Below are 22808 nucleotides of genomic sequence, written 5' to 3' on the forward strand. Positions count from 1 at the left end.
AGAAGAAGAAGAAGAAGAAGAAGAAGAAGAAGAAGAAGAAGAAGAAGGAGAAGAAGAAATATATTTGCTTTTGTTTATACAGGCATTAAGAAGCTCTGGTTGGGTAGTGCCAGTGGGAGCACCAGCAAGAGATCAGAAGGAAGGAGGAGCATACAGTTGGACATTTACTTCTCCAATTCCTTCTCCATGGGGTAATGTTCCTCTCAACCACAGATCAGTGCTCCTATCAGAAGATCCTCCCCATTGCTCTCTGTCCAGGTCTTAGTCATTTGCCCTGCAGGTCAAATCCAAACTCTGTAGCCTGGTCTCATCAACGGTTCCCCTTCCCACTCTAACTTGACTTTAGTCTTCAGACAGGCCCATCCATTTAGAACAGCCCCCACCCTCCACCTGTCAGCTCTGGCATCTGCAATGCTGAAAGCCAGCATTTAAGTTCCCAAGCCTAGCAGCTCCTGCCTTCAGTCCCCGTCCAGACTTGGGCTGCCTGTTTTTCCAGATAGGACAGATGTTAGAGTGGCTAGAAAATGCCTCTCCTGCTTGGTGCTCTGCTATTCAACATCCCATGTAGGGCTCCTGGACTGGAAGAAAGATTAGGAAAGGGGGCTTTTATAGGTTCTGTTCACCTTTGCTCACTGTTACCTTTGGAGAGGGAGTACTCTCTCCCAGCTTCCCACATAAACCCTGGTCCCCTTGCTGCCTTGTAGCCTGCTGCCTAAGGAAAACCTAACCCAAGAATATGGTAAGGCAGCTCTGGTGTAATAGACAAACATATTTGTTAGTTCCTTCCTCACTTTCCACAATGTTTCTGAGGTATCTGAAAATACATACTCCATGTTATTGTAGCACTTACCGCTTAAATAGCATTTCTGCAAATCTAATAGTCTTTGCCCTTCAGAGGAACTTGGAAGAGCATACAGGGAGAGAGTAGACAGGTCAGGGATTAGTATACCCTTTTGAAAAATAAGGAAAGTGAGGTTTTGAACGTTTGACCTACTTAGACCAGAAAGTCCTAGAGTTGTATAAACTTGGTTAATTCCTATAACCTCAGGGGTTTAGGGACATTATCCGTCACATGAGGAGAATGAGTTTTAAGATCAAAGGAGAAAAAGACTCAGGGGTCCACTGAATAGCTCTATGAAAATTCCTAACATGGCTCTGAATGAATCCTGAATTTTCTCCATCTGGGTCAGGATCCCTGCTCATATCGGTACCAATGCATACTGAAAGGAGTATATTTGTAATTTGCACATTTATTCTCACCTAACTCCTCCTAAACCTACTTTGCCCTCACTCTTCCCCATCCAAGTTAATGACACCATCCTCATTCAGTTATTTAAGCCAAATACCTCAAAGTCATTCATAATAACTTGCTTTTCTCTTACACCACATCTATCAGTTATTTATGTTAGCTCTACTTCCAAAATTTATTACAGATATGCCCAATTTTCTCCTTATTTCTGCTACTACTCCTGATAGCACAATATCACTGTCACTTGGATTACTAAAATAGTGTCCAACTATTTTGATTCTACTCTTTCCACCCTAAAATAATTTTCCCACAAAGGAATCAGAAATGTTCCCACTTCCTGTTGGTGGGAATGCAAGCTGGTGCAACCCCTCTGGAAAACAGTATGGAGGTTCCTCAAACAGTTGAAATTAGAGCTACCGTTCGATCCAGCAATTGCACTACTGGGTATTTACCACAAAGATACAAATGTAGGGACCCGAAGGGGTACGTGTACCCCAATGTTTATAGCAGCAATGTCCACAATAGCCAAACTGTGGAAAGAACCAAGATGCCCATCGACAGATGAATGGATAAAGAAGATGTGGTATATATACACAATGGAATATTATGCAGCCATCAAAAGGAATGAGATCTTGCCATTTGCAACGACGTGGATGGAACTGGAGGGTGTTATGCTGAGTGAAATAAGTCAATCAGAGAAAGACATGTATCACATGACCTCACTGATATGAGGAATTCTTAATCTCAGGAAACAAACTGAGTGTTACTGGAGTGGTTGGGGGTGGGAGGGATGGGATGGCTGGGTGATAGACATTGGGGAGGGTATGTGCTACGGTGAGCGCCGTGAATTGTGCAAGACTGTTGAATCACAGATCTGTACTTCTGAAACAAATAACGCAACATATTATAAGAAAAAAGGAAAAGAAGAAGATAACAGGAGAGGAAGAAAAGGGGAGTACGTCAGAGGGGGAGACGAACCATGAGAGATGATGGACTCTGAAAAACAAACTGAGGGTTCTAGAGGGTAGGGGGGTGGGGGGATGGGTTAGCCTGGTGATGGGTATTGAGGAGGGCACGTTCTGCATGGAGCACTGGGTGTTATGAACAAACAATGAATCATGGAACACTGCATCAAAAACTAATGATGTAATATATGGTGATTAACATAACAATAAAAAAATTAAAAAAAAAAAAAAGAAATGTTCCCACTTCCAACAATGGCTGACTAGGGGGTTTTAGACGAACTGTCCTTTCTGAGAAAAATGAGAAAAACTCAACAAAAAAATGTTTAAAATCTGTTTAACTGCATTTCACAAGTAACTGAGAACTTGCAGGGTCAGGATCTGGAAGAAGAGGGAAAACAGGAAAAGCAAGTGTGACATATAGGACAGCTTTACCCCTCAAGCAAATTCTGATTCTGAAAGTGAAACCTGGGAATGACAGGCTGAGAAGGTGAGAAGAGTTTCTCATGCACGTGTTCAGGGGTCATGGGGGGGTGGAAATAGAAGTTCAGGGCCTGCCAAAGAAGATGGCCCTGATAAGCAATCCTGGCTTTTATTTGAGGATCTGAAGAACTATACCTGAAAATAGAAGTGGGACAGAAGGAGACAAGCCCTCCCAAAGACTGAAACACAGCTTCAACTCCTATCTGTATGAGGGTGATCTGGCCCTAGCCAAGTTGACAGTTGAAAGCAAAGGTAAATCTTCTCTGAAGGAACATTACATTATCCAGAGCCTCAAATTCTCTATTTTTTCATACAGAGTGTCTGGCATACACAAAAAAATCAGATAAAAAAAGTCAAGGTTTGACTGAAAACTATAAGAAACAGATCCATAAGGATAGGGATATTGCAGATATCTGACACAGATGTTAAAGTAGCCATGATTAATATGTGTAAGAAAATAGGAGACAAGATGAAGAATTTCATCAGAGATAAAACTAAAAGAATCAATTGGAAATTCTACAACTTAAAAATAGAATAAATGAAATCAAGAATTCAAGAGATAAGTTTTATCGGCAGTTTAAATACATTTAAAGAGAGAATTATTGGGTGCCTGGGTGGCTCAGTTGGTTAAGCAACTGCCTTCGGCTCAGGTCATGATCCTGGAGTCCCGGGATCGAGTCCCGCATCGGGCTCCCTGCTGAGCAGGAAGTCTGCTTCCCTCTCTGACCCTCCCCCCTCTCATGCTCTCTTTATCTCATTCTCTCTCTCAAATAAATAAATAAATAAAGAGAGAATTATTAAACTGGAAGATAGGTCAGTAGAAAATACCTAGACTGAAGAACAGAAGGAAGAAAAGGATTTAAAATATAGAATAGAAAAAAAATGCATGGAACTCAGTGAAAAGGTGTAACATGGATATACTTGGAGTCCCAGGCTGAGAGGAGAGGGAGAGGAAGAAAAAGAGGAAGAAGGAAGGGAGAGAGGAACAAAAGGAAATGAAAAGGAAAATCAAATATGACTGAGAATTTCCAAAAACCATTGAAAACCACAGGTCAAGAAGCCCTACAGACAAGATGAATGCAATAAAAATCACATCTTGGCACATCATGGAAAAACTGCTAACTAAAGAAAAGCCATTAACAAAAGGTGGAGAGAAAAAAAAGAGAAAAAAGTCACATGACCTTCAACAATAAGTAACAAGACTGGGAGCTGACTTCTTAATAGAAATGTAGAAGTCATAGAAGTCAGAAAGCAACAGTGAGGCATCTTTAAAATGTTAAAACAAAATAATTGCCAATCACAAGAATATCATTCAAAATTGAAAGTGAAATAAAGACATATTGAGGCAAAAAAAAAACAAACAAACCAAGAGCAGACATACTAAAGGAATTCTAAAGGCAGTTCTTCGGGCAGAAGGAAAATAATCCTAAATGAATAGTTGGAGAAAAAAAGAAAAAAGGCACAAATAAATGTAAAAGGAGGTATCACTATATATCATTTATATGTAGTCATTAAATATCACAAGAGGATATTTTGAAAAACTTTCTTTCAACATATCTAAACATTTAGACGAAATGGGTAAATTCCTAGGAAAATCTGACTTACTGAAATAAACACACACAAAATAGAAAGTCTGAATACTCCTATATCTATTAAAAATAAAAGTTTTAATTAAAACTTCCACTGAAAGAAAATTCCAGGGCAGATGGCTTTACTGGGTAAACTCTATCAAATATTTAAGGAAGAAATAACTCAAGTATACAAATAGCAGCTAATAAAAAAGTAAGAAATTCTTCCTATATTGTTTTTTTTAAAAGATTTTATTTATTTATTTATTTATTTTAGAGAGAGAGCAGCGTGGGTACATCTAAGTGGAGGGAGGGGGAGGGGAGAGAGAGAGAGGGACAAGTAGACTCCACGCTAAGAGTGGAGCCTGATGTGGGGCTCAATCTCATGACCCTGAGATCATGACCTGAGCTGAAATCAAGAGTTGGATGCTTAACCAACTGAGCCACCCAGGTGCTCCCTTCCCAGATTGTTTTAAGAGGTCGGCCTGACCAGAACATGACAAGAAAGGAGAAATTATTGACCAATCTCTCTCATAAACACAAGTACCAAAATCTTAGATAAAATACTAGCAAACCAAATCTAGCAATATATAAAAAGGGGATGTATCAAAACCAAGTTAGATTTATGTTGGGACTACAAAATTGGTTGAATATTTGAAATGCAATCAAGGTGAACTGAATCTGAAGGGAACAGTGGAACTGGTTAATAAAAACCCTGAGGAAAGAACTTTCTTCTAGCCAAAGAAAGAAGAAAAGAGATCCCTGTGATTCTGGGAGTGTGAAGAGAATTCTCTCTTTATGTCTTCTTTTTCCTCTCCTGGCTCTGCTACAAGGCCAGTTTCAGCAGCAGAACTGCACTGCTATAGCAGTGGCAGCAAGGGCATGGACACAGTACATATGGAGGAACAACAATTTAAATGACTGTGGATTTCTCATCGGAAACTGTGGAGATTATGAAACGAGAATATCTTTAAGGTACTGAAAGAAGAAAATTATAAATATTTGACTAAATATACTTAGAATGCTGTTGAACCAGAATTTTATATCTGGTGAAAATATCCTTCAGGAATTAAGGCAAAATGAGGATGTGATCAAGTGAAGGAAAATTAAAAAAGAATTATCACCAACAGGCTTGCTCTAAAAGAAATGCTAGAAGAAATTCATCAGGCTGAAAGAGAATGAACTCAGAGGGAAACTCAGAACTTCATAAATTAAAGAAGGGCAACAGAAATTATAAATATCTGAGTAAATACAATAAATTACTTTTCTTAAGTTCTTTAAAATTTATGACTGTTGAAACAAAGATTATAACATTGTTAGGGGGTTTCAATATATGTAGATGTAATACATTTGACAACCATACTATAATGGGGGGAGAATAAAGAGGAATAATATATGGTTGTAAGATTACTACATTTCCCTTAACGTGGCAATATTAAACCTAAATAGGGTGTTTAAGGTAAGTCATATAGAATGTAAATCCTAAAGCAAACACTAAAAGAAAAATTAAAAAACAAAGAGATATACTAAAAAGCCAATAGACAAATTAAAATGGAATACTAAAAATATTCAAGCAGGGTGCCTGGGTGGTTCAATCAGTTAAGTGTCTGCCTTTGGCTTGGGGCATGATCTCCAGGTCCTGGGATCAAGCCCCACATTGGGCTCCCTGCTCAGCAGAAGTCTGCTTCTCCCTCTCCCTCTGTTCCTCTGCCCTGCTTGTGCTCTTTCTCACTCTACCTAAATAAAATCTTAAAATAAATAAATAAATAAATAAAAATAAAAATATTCAAGCAATTCAAAAGAAAGCAGGAGAGAAGAGAGGAGCAAAAACAAAACAAAACAAAACCAAAAAACGAAAACAGGATATAAACAGAAAAATAACAAAATAGTAGACTTAAATCTAACTATGTCAATAATTATATTAAATGTAAATGGTCTAAACACACCAATTAAAAGAGTATCATATTGGATAAAAATACAAGACCTAACTACATGCTATTTACAAGAAACATACTTTAATGATACAGATAGATTAAAAGTAACAGAATGGAAAAGTTATGCCAAGCAAATACTATTCAAAAGAAATCTGAAGTGAGTATATTATTATTATACAGAGTGGACTTCAGAACAAGAAAAATTACCAGGTATCAAGAGGACATTACATAATGATAAAAGAGCCAAATATGCTATACCTGACAACACAGCTCCAAGATTGATGAAGCTAAGATATAATAAAATTTGAAGATATTGAAGACATATATCAAAAAACCTCAAAAATGTTATAATTTTTGCTTTCAACAGTTATACATATTTTAAGAAATTAGGTAAAATAAATCCACAATCATACTTGGAGACATCAACACTCTATTCTCGGTAACTAACAGATCAAGAAGACAAAAAATCAGCAAGGATACAGAAGAACTAAACAGCACTATCACTGGACCTCATTGACACTTGTCCATGATCCTCTATTGAAAGATTTACTGAAGACTCCATTCATCAAGAGCATAATACAGTTCTTTTCAAGGGCACATGTAGCACTTACCAAGATGGGCCACATTCTGGGGTCATAAAACAAACCTTAACAAACTTCAAAGAATAGAAATCATACAAAGTATGTTCTCAGACTATATCAGAAATAAACTAAAAATCAATAACAAAGAGATACCTAGAAAATCCTCAAACATTTGGAAATTAGAGACTGGATTTCTAAATAACCCTTGGGCCAAAGATGAAATCACAGGGAAATTAGGAAATATTTTAAATGGAATAAAAATTAAAATCCATCATTTCAAAATTTATGGAATGCAGGCAAAATATGCTTAGAAGGAAGTTTGCAGAATTAAGCGCATATTAGAAAATAAGGCCTCACTAATAATCTAAGCTTACAATTTAGAAACTAGTAAAAAGCAATTTATACACAAAACAAGCAAAAGGAAGATAAAAGTAAATGGCAGAAAAAATGGAATTGAAAACAGAATGACAATAGAGAAAAATCAATGAAACCAAAAGCTGATTCTTGGAAAAGATTAATAAAATTGATGAAACTGTAGCCAGACTGACCAACATAAAAGAGAAAACCCAAATTACCATCAGAAATAAAAGGGCATATCACGTATCCTTTCACTAGAATAAACCTCATACATTCGTGCAACTATATGCTGAATCCCATGAGTTCTGGTAAATCTCTGAATGTGGGGATAGTGTTAGGGCTCCCTGAAAGAGAATACTACTCAGCAATAAGAATAAATGAACTGTTGATATGTACCACAACATGGATAAATCTTGCATGCATTATGCTAAGTGAAAGAAGCTAGACTCAAAAGGCTACACAGAGTATAATCCGATTTATATGACATTTTAGAAAATGCAAAACTATAGTTACAAAGAACAGGCCAGTGGTTGCTAGAGATTAAGGGTGAGTGAAGGGTTTGACTACAGAGGGGCCACATGAAGGAATTTGGGGGTGGGCCGGTGGGAGGTGATAAAACCATTCTGTGTCTTGGCTATGGTGGTGGTTACACAACTCTGCATTTACCAAAACTCACAGACTTACACCAAAAAGAGTAAAGTTTACTGTAAGTAAGTTAAAAATAAATTTAAATTGAGATATAATCAACTGCGTTTCTATAACCAGCAACAAATAGAAAAATTAAATTAAAAACATAACTTATAGGGGCGCCTGGGAGGCTCAGTCCGTTGAGAATCCAACTCTTGATTTCGACTCAGGTCATGATCTTGGGTCCTGGGATTGAGCCCTGCACCGGGCTCCACCCACCATAAATAAGGACATATGCTAACACTAGCACAGTTTGTCATCACCAAAACTGTAAACGACCCAAAGAGCCATTAACATTAGAATGCACAATTAGTAGTGTATTCAAATAATACGTTATCATACAGCAATGAGAATGAAAAAACTACTGCTATACACAACAACTCATGATTATGATGTTGAGCAAAAGATGCTAGATGCCAAAGAATACATACTGAATAGTTCCATTTCAATAAAGTTTTTTAAAAAAACCCCACAAATGTATGAAGCTAGAACTCTTCCCTTTGAGGAGGAAGTCTTGGAGGGCAAGGACAAGAGGGCACTTCTAAGGAGCTGGTAGTGTTCTATGCCTTGGTTTGTTTATAAGGTGTGTTCACTTGGGGCACCTGGGTGGCTCAGCTGGTTAAGCGGCTGCCTTCGGCTCAGGTCATGATCCCAGGGTCCTGGGATCGAGCTCCGCATCGGGCTCCCTGCTCCGTGGGGAGCCTGCTTCTCCCTCTCCCTCTGCCTGCCTCTCTGCCTACTTGTTCTCTCTCTCTCTCTCTCTGTCAAATAAATAAATAAAATCTTTAAAAAAAAATAAGGTGTGTTCACTTTGTGATATGCATTGAGCTATACACTTAGGATTTGTTCATTTTTCTGTATTTTTATATAGAAATATTATACTAATATATTAAAATACTTTAATGAGGCCCTCAAAATGCTTTTCCCCCAAGCCTTTTAATATTATATTAAAATTTATATAATTAATATTATATGAAATTAAAATAGAAAAATATAAAAGATACATATTTTTATTTTTTTAAGTTAAAAAAACCCCATGAATCAGATGATACCACTTCCTGTCTTAAAGTTATGGGATGGCTTCCTACAACACCAACAAGTCCACCTGATCTGGCTCCTGCCTATCTCTCTGTCCTCAATTCACAGCCCTGTCACCTCTTCATCACCATGCTCCGCCCTGGTCTTTCTTTCCCTCACACAGACCAGCATGGTGGTATGTTCTTGTCGCAGGTCCCTGCTTGCTCTACCCTCTGCCTGCTGTTCCTGCCCCGTGTCCTTCTCTGTGGCTGCCTATTTCTCATCACTCATCCTGGGTCCCCATTTAAATATCACCTCCTCAGAAGTGCCTTCCCTGACTGGCTGTCTCATTTAGCACCTCCCACCCCACTTCCCAGTCACCCTCCACCCCTGGCAGTAGTCAACATTTTCTATACAGCGCCAGATAGTAAATATTCTAGTTTTTGCAGGCCAGATGGTCTCAGTCATAATTACTCAACATATCTGTCTTAGCAGGAAAGCAGCTATGGACAATATGTAAATGAGTGGGCATGGCTGTTCCAATAAAACCTTACTTAGGGATCTGACATTTAAATTTTATATCATTGCACATGTCATAAAATATTCTTCTTCTGATCCTTCTCCCCCCCAAGCCCTTCAAAAGGCAAAAACTCTTACTTAGCTCACTCATAAAAAGGCAGGCAGGGGGCCAGATTTGGTGAATGGCCCTAGTTTGCTAACTTCTGCTTTAACCCATGACCCTGATTTACTTTCTTCCTAGACCTTATCACTACCTAAAATGACTTCATTCCTTCATGTGTTTATTGTCTATCTTGCCCTGCCCCTAATATTTCAGCTCCAAGAAGGAGGGGCCTCATCTCTTTTGTTCTCCATTGTGAGCCTACTGCCCATCACCATGTCTGACACATGGAGGCCAGAAGAAATGAAGGCCCAAGCCCACCTGGGTGTGACCACGGCTTTGGCTTGGATCTTGATGCTCTTCTTCCGAGTGGGGCTTATAGAAACAGACCCAGGCTCTTCCCTCAAAGACTCTCCAATTGAGGATTCAGGTCGGGCTGACTGAGATCGTAATAAGAGGGCTTCTCCCGTGTATAAACTTGGCTTGGTGCTCCGCTCGAGATAGGGACTTGATTTTACCTTGGCTCGACTGATTTCTGTCTCTTCCTTAACTGGGTATTCTATGGTGAACAGGCCTGTTAACAGAAGACACAGCTGTCACTCTCCCTCGTGGCCCAGCCTTCCCTGACCTGCTGTGGGGCTCTGCATATCAGCAGCCTTTCAGCTTATCTTCCACGCCACTCCTCCGCTCTTGCACATTCTCCCGCCGGGCTGCCTCCCCTCTGCTGTCCGGCACAGAGCTCCAACCCTAGTACAGTTAGTGGATCGGTAAATGCTGGCTGAATATAAGAAAAAAATCAAATCTCATTTCTATTCATTTGTCAAGACCCAGCTGAGATCCCTCTTCTGCCAAGAAGCCTATGTTTCATTCAGCTCTGTGTCATCCATTGCACTCATAGAAGCAGGGTACACAATGCATCCATACTGTTCTCTTCCCTGGGAATGCTGTTCCCTATATCTCTGGATTTAAGTAATTTCCATCACTTTCTTTGTTGTATTTATTTGTATTCTTGTTTTAGTTTCCCTACTAGACTTGAAAACTTCTGAGGCCCAGGACCTTCATTCCTTCATTCACCTATCAAACATTTCTTGGATGTTGGGAATATACCAATGACCCAAACAGGGTTCTCTGCCTCTGAGAACTCCAAGCCAGGGTACAGGGGGGATGGGCAAACAAAGAAATATTCACAATGCTAGGTTAAGATTTATAATTAGAGTACATTTTGTATGTGCTGTGGGAACCCAGAGGAGTATGAGACTCATTCTGCTGGGGAAATCAGGGAAGGCTTTCTGGAGGAGGGATATAGTTGAACTGAGTCTTTAGGGATGAGGAGAAACTCCTTGGAGCACAGCCCCCTGGGAACCAGCCAGGGGGTGGCACAGAATGGAAGTCACTGTTCCTTTGTCTCCAGGCCCATCAGCAGGAGAGCCTCAATGTGGGAGGGGTCCTGAGGTCACCAGGCTGGCCCCAGGGGGAGCCCTGTGGGGGCCTAACAGGAACAGCCTGGTGAGCTGGCTGCTTTTTTCTCTTCTATTGAGACTGTCCACAAGGAGAGGAACAGGATCTACAAATGGATGGACAATATGGGAGATAAAGCTGAAAGGTGAACCAGATGGAGGAGTAGGTCAGAGAGAGTTACAGAACAACAATGGGAGGCCCAGGAAAATAAAAAAAACCACAGGAGACACTGAGGACACACGGGAAGGCCCTCAGAAACTGAAGGTGGTGAAGGCCTCCATTACTCGTGACATGGCCCTGAGAAAGTACCTTTGCTTCAGAGGCCCAAGCCTTATCACCCATCTACCAATGAGGAAGTCACCCTGTCCACCCATCTCCCTGGGTGGTAAAAAGATGTCCTCAGAGATGCCTTGCAAGGTGACCCAAGATTTAGGAAGTTATCAGATAGGCACCCCCCACCTTTCTGCCCCTTACCTGCTGCCAGCAAGACAGAATTCATAAATTGTGACACTGTCTTTTTAAACCGCTTCTTGATCTCTGCCAGAGCTCGGTTCATCTTAAATATTTTGTCATCCATGCGGGTCAGCAGCTGGGGAAAGGCCAAGGAGGAGAGAAGCCCATTAGCCCAGCCCACCAACAACTAGGCTTTGCTCTGGTTTGGAGGAGGTGTCGTCCCCTCTGCTGGTACACACCTCTCTCCCCGTCTGCTCAGTGAATTCCTGCACATCAGTCCAATTTCTGTGGAATTGAAGCCTCAGGTAGAGAGAATGGGATGGATAGTGGACAGATTTTCTGAAGAATGATGGTCACTCTATGTGTCCTTCTTTACCCTGCAGGCAGGACTTCCATAAAGGATGCACCCAATTAACAGCAAAGCCTCAACCATCCTTCTGGTTTTTGGCCTCAGCTGCTGCTTCTAGGCTAATTTTATTTATTTATTTGTAATTTATACCCAGCCTGCTTCCAAAAAGGATTTGAGGTGGCGCTCTGGGCTAATAAAGCATTTAAATTGAGGTGTTGCCTCACTTTCAAAGTGCAGCCTTGATAGAAATATTTAGTGAGGAGCCTGGCTGCAGGGCCATAAAAGCTGAGACTGCTGTTCTGCTTGTCGCTCTGATAGGTGGCTCCTTCCAAGGTGATGCGTGTCTGGGGGAGCCATTTAACAAGCCTCTCGGTGATGGGAACTTAGTGGGAGGAGGCCACCCTACCTCCCACCCTCAGCTTTTCTAGACTGCCATGGATTTTGCTGATGAGCGATAACCAACCCCAAACACACAGACATAGGAAGAAGTTGAACGGACTGTAAAAGTCCCAGGTGGGAGAGTGTGGAAGCTGGGTAGGCCCTTACATATCACTATACAGATGGGGACAGTGAGGCCCAGAAATGGAAGGGACCAGCCCAAGGCTCTATGGCTGTTTCCTAGCCTAGGCCAGCCTGCACAATCATCAAGTTCTCTCAGGGGCCCCTTGCAGCTCTGACAGCCCAAGAATCGAACATGAGCCAATTTTCTGGGCCTCCAGATTTCGTGTCAAAGTATCCCAAGATGCTTAACCTGGCAGCTGAAGTCAACAATTTGGAAATCATGTTCCCTACAATAAATCCGATAGTTCCTCATTTGCTGTTGTTTATCTAGTCTGAAATCTGTTATCTCAAACAGAAGGGGTTATGACCTTGACGCTTCTACGGCAAGTCAGTCTTCTGGGTCAGCACCAATGACTACTGACTAGAACCCAGCACTGTTTCCAGAAGCTGTTTTAATGTACTGGTCTGCTTAGCCCTACGCTAAATGTCCCCGAAACAGTTACACTTTTTGAATTATGATGTCCTTTTAAATAACTTTCCTGCGTTCTACCACACTGTCAAACTGCCTCTGTGAGCTTCCCTGATGAAGATACCACCTTCTAGACCCACACAGTCCACTAGAAATAAAACGCAAGCTATACATGTGGTTGTAAACGTTCCTGTAGCCACATAAAAAAGCTCTTAAAGGTAAAGTTAATTCTAGCAACATATCTATCTAACCCAATATATCAAAAAAATGATTATTTTAACATGGAATCAAACTATTCATGAGAAATTTTACATTTTCTTTTCATGTTAAGTTTTTGAAACACAATGTGTATTTTCTCTTTTGGCCGATTTCCATTTAAACTTCTCACATTACAAGTGCTCAGGAGCCACTTGTGACTTGTGGCTACCATATTGGACCGCACAGCTCTGGACTTCTAGTTCTCGCTTCTAAGATTGCATTCAGGTAAGATAAAATAAGACTTGAATTATTAAGGGGTTTTCCTAGGCCCAGAGGGCATGTTTGGTACATGGACAGAGAGTGACCTCTCTTGCCTGTTCATGGGGGTCTTTAATTGCTTACATCCTGGTTCTTAGCTGTGATCCAGATTCCAGTGACTACCAAACAAGTGGTTGTTAGGAAAACGAAGCATCACTACCATTTTATGGGAAAGAACAATTCTCTAATATTTATTGCCTTTGGTAAGAAAAATAAGTTCACATTTTTTGAACACAGTCTAAAAAGGTTTTTAAGAAATAGAGACATAGGACCTCATACATCGTGTGTACTTAGTCATATAACATACAAAAAAAGTGATTTTTAGAGTAGAGTAATAGCATAGAACCAAATGGGCAAGGTGGACTCATCAATAAGCATGATCATCATCTTAGCCCAAATGGATCAAAACCCGGGGTTCTTCTTCTCTTTAAAGTAATCGGTGCAGCCTGAAGTCACAGGCATCTGAGTTTCCTGGGTGCTCCTATGGGGCCCTTTTAACGAACACTCTCTCCTGGTACCCCAGCAGCTCCCATGGTGCCCCTCTCCCTGGCACACTGTACCAATCCAGCTGGATTACAACTGGTGTTGATGCTTTTGCCCCCTTCCATTAGACAGAAGGTATTTTAGAGACTAGAGGGAGTGAGATTTCTTCCAATTCTACATCCCAGCAGCCAAGTTGGCACACTGCAAGTGCTAATCAATGTTTATTGAATTATTTAATGAATTAATGAAATTGAAATGCTGCTCAAATGAAAAGGTGGTGGGGAAACAGGTGCAATGCTCTCCTCCGAGAGAAACACAGGTGTTCTCTGTGTCTTGTTCATATAGCATGGGTCCCTCACAAATGCCTGCTTCCATGTCCCCATGTAAAGTGAGAATATAGGGCTGGCTGCTCCTAATGGGCTCTGTCAGCTCTGTGAGTCTATGAGCCTGTGGCATGTTGGTGGCAAATGTCCCTGCAGCACAAGAGCCTTGCTCAGTCCCAGACAGGAACATGAGGAGGGTGAACTGCCCTCTGGATGATCATATAAATGAACATCCAAACCAGGACACTTTTGAGAGTGAAAGAGGATGCTATTAATAATTCCTCCAGGCTGGGGGTGCCTGGGTGACTCAGTCCTTAAGCATCTGCCTTCAGCTCAGGTCATGATCCCAGGGTCCTGGGATCGAGACCCCATCGGGCTCTTGGCTCAGCGGGAAGCCTGCTTCTCCTTCTCTCACTCCCTCTGGTTGTGTTCCCTCTCTCACTGTGTCTCTCTCTGTCAAATAAATAAATAAAATCTTCAAAAAAAAAATTCCTCCAGGCTGGCAGGTATAAACCGGGACTGAGCCCACAGAAATTGGGAGGTGTGGGTCCCTCTGCTCCTGTTCCAAGGAGCCTTCCCCAGTGAACTAATCCCAGCAAAGCACACTGTTTGCAATGCAAGTGGCTTGCTCCATCAATGAACCCTTGGTTACCCTAGTCTCACGGTGTATGTCAAGTGTTCTCAACTAGACCAGTAACCCCTCAGGGATTGGGGATCCATCTTCTCTATCTCTCTCCATGATGTTGACTCAGGATCAGGCACACAGTAGGATCCATAAAGACACAGCAAATAGAAGATCTGGGCTTTCAGTCTCCACTCTTTTCTTGCCCACCCAACAAACATTTAGTAAGTACTTAATTTGAAGCAGTCCTATTCTGGAACCCTGGAGAAAGACATTAGTAGGAATGACAGGGAATTCTCAGTCTGGTAGAGAAGATAGGTTTATAAATAAAGGAGTGCTAGAATAGAGATGAGTCATGGCTGGGAGGGCCAAGCAGAGGGAGAGGCGGACTCTCCTTGAGATGGAAAGGGGGTGGTGGAGAGGGTCATTAACACACATTGGTAGTTATTCTTTCCAGTATCATCTCTCCCTCTTCTGGTAACAGCACCATGATGTTCCTGCCCCATCCTTCACCCAGGTGGTATACCTGGGCTGATTATGCCCTTCAGCTCTCAGGATGGACATGATACTTAAGCCTGGCCTGTGAGAGCAACATGTGCTCCTGGCCACAGCGGCCACTTCAGGCAGAGGCAGCAATGTTGGTGTTGGCACTTCTACTTGAGCACTTAGGAAAGAGAAGCCCTTTTCCTCCTAGGAAGAACAAAGCTGGTAGAATAACGATCCCAGAGATGCCCATGACCATCTTGTCACCATAAGGAGAGAAACTCCCTGAGAATGAAGCCAATAAAGAGGAAAGCAGAGCCAAGAGATGGGAAGATCTGATGGAATCATTTGAGGGTCTGGCTCCAGCCATGCCTAAAGCTGCCTATTGATAGACTTTTCAGTTTACTGAGCCAATATAGTTTCTCTCCATGCTTTGCTAATCTGCTTTGGAGACTATCACAAATGAAAGACTCCTAACTGATAGAAGTTTCACAGAGAAGGTAGTGCTAACATCAGACAGTGAATGATGAATAGGAGTCCATTCATTAGTCAGAGAAAGATGTAGGGTCCTGCATGGGGAAGGGGGTGGAGGGATAGGAGCACAGGCATTGAGATATGGACTGGTAACCCACATCGAGACACCCTGGGGTCAGGCCTGGGTACCTGGTCTGCTTTGGCTTACCCGTTTTTCATGTGCTACCCCATGGGGACAATTGCTGGCTGATACAGAGAGTGTTATTGTTTCATTTAGGGAGGTGAAGGTGACCATGATGGAGTCCTGGCTCAGCACCGTCAGCTTAATTTGCTCATTGACCTGCAGATGAAGAAACAGTTCTTAGGGAATCTCTGCTTCTATTATCCACCCTTCCCCTCCCCCCCCACCACAAAGCACAAAACTCCTCTTGGCTTGGGGCCGAGAAAGCTGTATGATCTTACCAGTTCTTATGTTGGAATTTAGCTTTCATAGGGAAGAAAGAATTCCAGTCTTTCTTTGGGGGACTGGCAGAAAACCTAACTGATGCCTTCCTATCCCTGCCCCTTCCCTTTCCAGCCAGAGCTTAGAACCAACTGTGAAAGAGACATAGGAGTCTGGAGGCAAATCAGCTTTGGTTCTAGTAGAGCTGGATAGAGATGCAAGTTGGGTCATAAGCCTACACTATCTATGAATCAGACATGTGCACCCAGGCACCAAGTCTGACTATGAGCCTTGCTCTAGAGCACACAGAGCTGCCTTGGGAAGCTGACAACAAGGCAGGAAGCACCAGAATGCACTCCTCTGTGGGTGGGTGGGCAGATGACAAAAGGGAATCCAGCAGGGGCTGAGCCACATATGCTCAGTCCCCTCCCCTCAATCACTAAATATGTCACTACTCTTCCCCTGAGGAGGAACCAAAGGGGCCTTTTTAAAAAATCATTTCCAAAAGGGTGGGATTTCCTATGTAGCAGTCCCATATAGAAAGAGGGAAGATGAGCTGCCTTTACAGCAACTCACTCCTTACTGAGAATTTTGTGTTCTAGAAGTAAGTTCCAGTTCAGGCTCTGTTAGCAAGCAAGCTTCTCTGAAGCTAAAATTTCTCAAGAGGAAATAGCTGAAAGGCTAGTATTAGGTTCAAATGAGATGAAGATTATAGAAGTGGCTTCACAAGCCACAAAGGTCCCTAACACACATGAGCAGATATTGTCAGGATATGGGAGCGCAATCCTGTGAGGTCCCTGGATGGTTCACGTGTGCAGAGAGTTACCTATGCACAGTGGCCCTACCCAAGGGCCTAGGTAGGAGTCTACAGCCCCACCTGCTGTGTGGTGATGCTTTCTTCCATCTTCAATGTCCCTGATCTATGTGTACCCCAGGACTCCTCTGAACTAAGGAATACTCTTCATTTCACTCCTTTCATTTCCTTCTGCTATTCCATTTATTGGCCCCAAAGTCTACATTCAATTTCCTCACCACTGAGTCCCTTCCTCATACTCTACAGTCTCTGTGCTAGTGCTCTCTAGCACCCAGAAAACATTTGATCCATGGCTGTCTTCTTGCCAAGTCTTTTGACATCTTCAAACTTGTTGATCACTCCCACTTAAGAAAAAACCCTACCTTCTCCTGTTCTTCTTCTAGAGAGTGTAGTATAGAGCTGTGGTTGAGAGCTCAAGTGCTAGTTTGCCAAGTTTCAAATCCCAGTGTTGCTACTTACCAGTGGAGCAATTTTAGGCAAGTTGGTTAGCTTCTCTGAGCCTGGGGACAGTAACAGAAATTTTTTCCTAGGGCACTGAGCAGATTTCATGGGAAAACATGCACAGGGCTTAGCACAGTACAACTGTTTTTTATTATCCCTGCTCCCTGGGTGGTTTCTCTTCCTCTCTCCAGTGCCCCAAATACGGGTGCTCTACAAACTCATTCACTACTCATCTTCTTGGGAATTCATGAGCCAACCCATCACATATATCCATCATCCCTAATCTCTCACCCTAAGAGAGGATCATGTCACAAAAGCCACTGAGCCCAATTAGCACATCTAAAACTACATTGATCTCTGACCCTCTCAGAAACTTCTGTTTCCACCCTGATACATACTCCATTGTGGAGTCATCTACACTCCTCTCTCCTCTCATTTATCCCCTACAGCTAATGCTTGAATGCCACTGAATCTTCCTACTAAAATGGCTCCTTTAAAAAATGTTGCTGTTACCCTTCATCATGTCAGGTCTGGCTAGTAACTCCATAACTAATCTTTGAACTAGCCCATCCTCTGATCTTTCCCTTTCTAGTCAAATTTCTTTTTAAAAAAATATTTTTTAAATTTATTTGACAGAGAGAGACACAGTGGGAGAGGGAACACAAGCAGGGGGAGTGGGAGAAGGTGAAGCAGACTCCCTGCAGAGCAGGGAGCCCAATGTGGGGCTCAATCCCAGGACCCTGGGATCATGACCTGAGCCGAAGGCAGACACTTAACGCCTTTCTCGTCAACTTTCTACACACTGCTGAACGGAGCATGCCAGCCCTCAACTTAGAAACTGACCAGCTGGTTGTACTTCCAATACAGCTGAGTCAGTTCCTACCAGACTGACCCTCCCACAGAACTTCACACAAATACAATAAAACAATAACCTGAAGTCTCTGAAGAATAAACAAAAGCGGGCAAATTTAGAAGAATCAAAACTTAAAAGAAAGGGCCAGCATGGGATGAATTTCTACTTTATAGCTTTAGCCTGAAGGCAAACCACCATCATGGCCAAAACACCACCATCTTCCTGGCCTAGAGAACCAAAGGACTAAACTTATGGAAACTACAATCACAGAAAAGTAAGGATAAAATTCCAGAAGAGACAGTGCCAAAGAAATAGAGCTCCAAATTCTATGAATAAACCATCCATATCCCTGGCTAATCCCTGAACCATGCATGAGCAGAGAAGACTCAAGACAGCTTACTGCTAGGGAAACAGAAAAACTGAACTGAGATGTGAGCTCCTGCCTACTGCAGGTAAGACAAAGTTTGTGGTGTGAGTCTAACCTAGTTCACTGCCTGTAAAACAAAAATGTTAACACTCTTCAGAGAAATATATCAAAATTCAGACTCCACAATCCACAGATCCTCAGACAACATACATTATGTCAGTGATCTAAAATTACTCAACATGTAAAGAACCAGTGAAGTGTGAGCCATTCTCAAGGTAACAGATAACCAATCCTGTGTGGTATGTCCCAGATGTTGAAATTAACAGGCAAGAACTTTAAAGCAGTTAATTTAACTGTACTCAATGAAGCCAAGGAAAATATATTTGTAATAAATGAAAAAATAGACAATCTCGGCACAGAAATAGAAAATATTAAAAAGAACTAAATGGAAATTCTAGACTTGAAAATATATATATAAAAATTTAAAAACTCACAGGATTAACATGATAGCAGAATGAAGATATTAGAATAGTCAGTGAACTTGAGAGTTAGATCCACAGAAATTATCCAAGCTGAGAACAGAAGAAACTGAACAAGAAAGAACAGTCGGGGTGCCTGGGTGGCTCAGTCAGTTAAGCGTCCAACTCTTAACCAAATTTTGGCTCAGGTCATGATCTTGGGGTTGTGAGATCGAGCCCCACGTGGGGCTTCACAATGAGTGTGGAGCCTGCTTAAGATTCTCTCTGGGGGCGCCTGGGTGGCTCAGTTGGTTAAGCACTGACTCTTGATCTCAAGATCGTGAGATCGAGCCCTGTGGTGGGCTCCACGCTCAGTGGAGAGTCTGCTCTCTTCCTCCCTTTTTGAGCCCCCCCCCCACTCACACTCTCTTTCTCTCTCTCAAATTAATAAATCTTTTTTAAAAAAAAGAGGCAATGTCAACTTGAATGTCCACACAGAGTATCCTTAAAAAAAAATTCTCTCTCTCTCCCTTTGTCCCTCCCCCTGGTCGTGCTCTCTTTCTCTTGAAAATTAAAAGAAAAAGAAAGAACAAAGTCTCAGAGACCTTTGGGAAAATATTAAAAGCTCTAAAATACATGTAATTGGAGGCTCAGGGGAAAAGGGGAGAGATTGAGCACAGTTTTCCCTAAAACAATGACAGAAGACTTTCCAAATTTGGTGAAGGACATGAATTTACAAATTCAAGAAGCTCAGGAAACCCCCAACAGAACAAAGACAACCATACCTAAACACATCCTAGTCAAACTTAGAAAATCAGATTAAAGAGAAAATCTTGAAAGCAGCTAGAAAAATGAACAATGATTTGAATAAATACAGAATTCTCATCATAAACTTTGTAGGACATACACAGTGGAACAGTATTTTTAAATTGCTGGAAGGAAAAAAAACCCAGTCAACCCAGAATTCCATACTCAGCAAAGATATCCTTTCATAAAGACATTTTTAACACGAAAGCAAACAGAATTTGTTGTCAGCAGATCTGCACTTCAAGAAATTCTAAAGGAACTTCAGACTGAAGAGAAATGATACTGGAGGGAAACTTAGATTTTCAGAGAGGAATGAAAAACACTGGAAATGTAAGTATTTGGGTGACAACAAACTGGCCACTGCAGCCTACAAAACAACAAGCAAGTTCCTCAGCCTGACATCCAAACTGTCTCACCTCCACCCCACAGCATATATACCTCCTGCCCCCCTTTCTTTCACAAGAAGCACCTGTGAACTTTTAAAGATGCCACACTAAGTCTCAAATCCAAGCCTTTACAGATGATATTCCTTCTACCCAGAATGCTCTCCCTTCCCTCTTCTATCTACGTGAATCATATGCACCCACACTCCTGAGGCAACTCAAGGGTCACTTTGTAGTCCAGGCCGCTCCTGACTACACCAGCCCCTGTTGTGCACTTCTGTATGCAGCTCCAGGGGATAGAATAATGAACTGAACTATGTTACCAAAACACTTTAGTGATGTCAAAGCAACTTCCCTGCCATTATTTTATTTAGTTCCCACAAAAGCAGTGTGAGGCAGGGCTGGTTTAGTGATCCACTCTGTATTGATTAGACAATCAAGACTCAGAGGAGCAGAGTGATTTTCACACAGCTTCAGAGCCAGAGTCTGGCTAGCTGGCACTATATAAGGCTTCTCAGGCTCTCATTCCATTCTGTCCACTTGGTCACACTGATACATAATATATGGCACCTGTATGCAACCAATTTATAATCTTCATGGACTATAAACTTCATACAGCTACAAAAAGTTTAATATTAAGACAAGAACTCAATACACTCCTAGACTGACAATCTCTGACCTGGTCAAACATCAGAAGTACTTGTCAAAACTACAGAAATCTAGCACTTATAACAGACCACCTGAATCAGAATCTCTCTGAGGCTGTGTCTGGTGATCTGCATTTTTTGTTTCCACAGGATTCTTATATGCAACCAGAGCATGACTAATTATCATATGACTAACCCAGACTGTGGGTTACTGTGAGAAGAGAGAAATGGATGTGGACTATAGTGCCAGGATGGAGAAGAAGCATGAGCTGGGCTGTGAAGGAGGGGACATTTGGATTGGCAGAAAGAGGAGGGAGCACATTGCAGGCCAAAGGGATAGGAAGGGTGAGATATGTTCAAGGGATTGAGTGTTTCTGAGCAGAGGTGTGATCTATAGGAATTCAGATATAAGGATGAAAATCCAGTGACTAATGCAGAGGGTGAATAGGACAGGCATGAGACAGATGATTAGGGGTAGGGTACCTGAGCCCTGCCACACACTCCAAGAGTACTTCCATCCATAACCCTTACCCTGGGGCTCTTAATACCACCTTGAGTGGATTCTGTGTTCTGTGATCTTTCTCTGAATCCCTATGAATTTGTCCCTCTCTAATTGCCCTTAATCTTCTCTATCTTGTGTTACTCTCCTGGACTTTGGGTTTCCTTGAAGGGCATTGTTTATCTTTCTACCCCCTAGATCAGTGATTCTCAATCAAGGGCAACTATTTCCCACCCACCCACCCCCAAGGGACATCTGACAATGTCTGGGGATGTTTTCAGTTGTCACAGCTTGGGGAGAGGATACTTCTGGTATCTGGTGGGATGCTGCTAAATATCCTACAATGCATAGTTATAACAAAGAATCATCCATCCCAAAGTGTCTTTTCTGCCAAGGATGAGAAACTCTGCCTTAAATAAAGTAACAAGCACATTTACTTTATTAATAACTTTATCATTATTATTTAATATTAGTAATTCCACACTAATTTATTATTTAATAAATCTTTGATGAGTGGCTGTCTGAACAATTAAATGAATAATAAAAAAGAGTTTGTCTGTCAGCCATCTTTGACTTCAGGTTTTTTATTTCATGACATAGTAAAGTTATATAAACAGAAACTGGGCAGACCAACATAGAATTACTAGCTATTCTTATTGCCATGTATAGGCATTAAAAATAAAGCTATCAACTACTATAATGGTTCCTTCTAAAGTGAAGGGCATTTAAACCATCAAAATGTAGTAATATTAACAATAAAAATAAAATAGGACAGATATTACTAGGAAAGGTCAGTACAGCAGCCAACAGTTGTTGTAGGCTGGAGAAAAGTTGACCTCAGCCAGCTCCCAACCCCTGCTCACCAACTGTGGAATGGCTGAATGAGACTATAAAGCTCCTGAGGGCAAGGCACTTGTCTTACAGGTATCCCTCTGACTCTTAATGCTGGGCAGCCCAAGGAAGGTTGCTGAAGCCACCCCACCTGTGCTGTCCATGCCCACCTTATATTCCAGGGAAAGCAAAGTCTCCGTCTTGGAAGTCCAGCTCCATTTGTGGACTACGTAGCCCTTGTAGTCATTGGCAGTCCCACCTTCCTCATCCAAGACCAAGACGTATGGGCAACTAGGAGAAATACAGAGGCAAGAAGTTGATGCCAAGCAACTGAAGGAAGACCTCATCACTACAGGGTATAGGCAGGCAGGGCTCTGAGACTCTGTCTTAGACTAGAGGAACCATGAAGGCCAGTGGGCAGCCTCACTTCCTCTGCCTAATATGGCCTGATGCCTCTTCATCTGTTGATGCTACAGGAATGTCAGTCAGAAAGGGTAAGGTTTGAGAGAGATAATAGAGGCTCAGGCCAAACCCAAGAGGGAAGAAATGAAATGTGAGCCCAAAAGTCTGGGCATACAAGATCTCAGGCACCAAAATGGTAACAGGAACATCTATAACACAAGAGTAAGTCATTCCTTCTGAAAACAGTTCCTTATGAAATTGAATTTTGGCTGACAA

General features: G+C 41.8%; 1 protein-coding gene across 9 annotated transcripts in view; it reads right to left on the bottom strand.

Moving 5' to 3' along the window:
- The window catches only part of CUNH3orf20 (chromosome unknown C3orf20 homolog), a 117329-nt gene that overhangs the window by 56540 nt on the left and 37981 nt on the right, over positions 1-22808 (bottom strand). For 8 of the 9 annotated variants that reach the window (XM_073901703.1, XM_073901700.1, XM_073901704.1 and 5 more), the window contains 4 exons: positions 22301-22421; positions 15797-15928; positions 11390-11504; positions 9779-10031 (listed from right to left, as the gene is read on the bottom strand). In XM_073901703.1, the coding sequence (XP_073757804.1) occupies positions 9779-10031; positions 11390-11504; positions 15797-15928; positions 22301-22421 (621 nt within the window). The remainder of the gene's footprint in view (positions 1-9778; positions 10032-11389; positions 11505-15796; positions 15929-22300; positions 22422-22808) is intronic. The other variant, XM_073901702.1, reaches the window with a different exon arrangement.

The sequence above is a fragment of the Callorhinus ursinus genome, unplaced genomic scaffold (assembly GCF_003265705.2).
Source record: "Callorhinus ursinus isolate GAN/ISIS: 27379988/994484 unplaced genomic scaffold, GSC_fseal_2.0 scaffold15, whole genome shotgun sequence".
Taxonomy (NCBI): domain Eukaryota; kingdom Metazoa; phylum Chordata; class Mammalia; order Carnivora; family Otariidae; genus Callorhinus; species Callorhinus ursinus.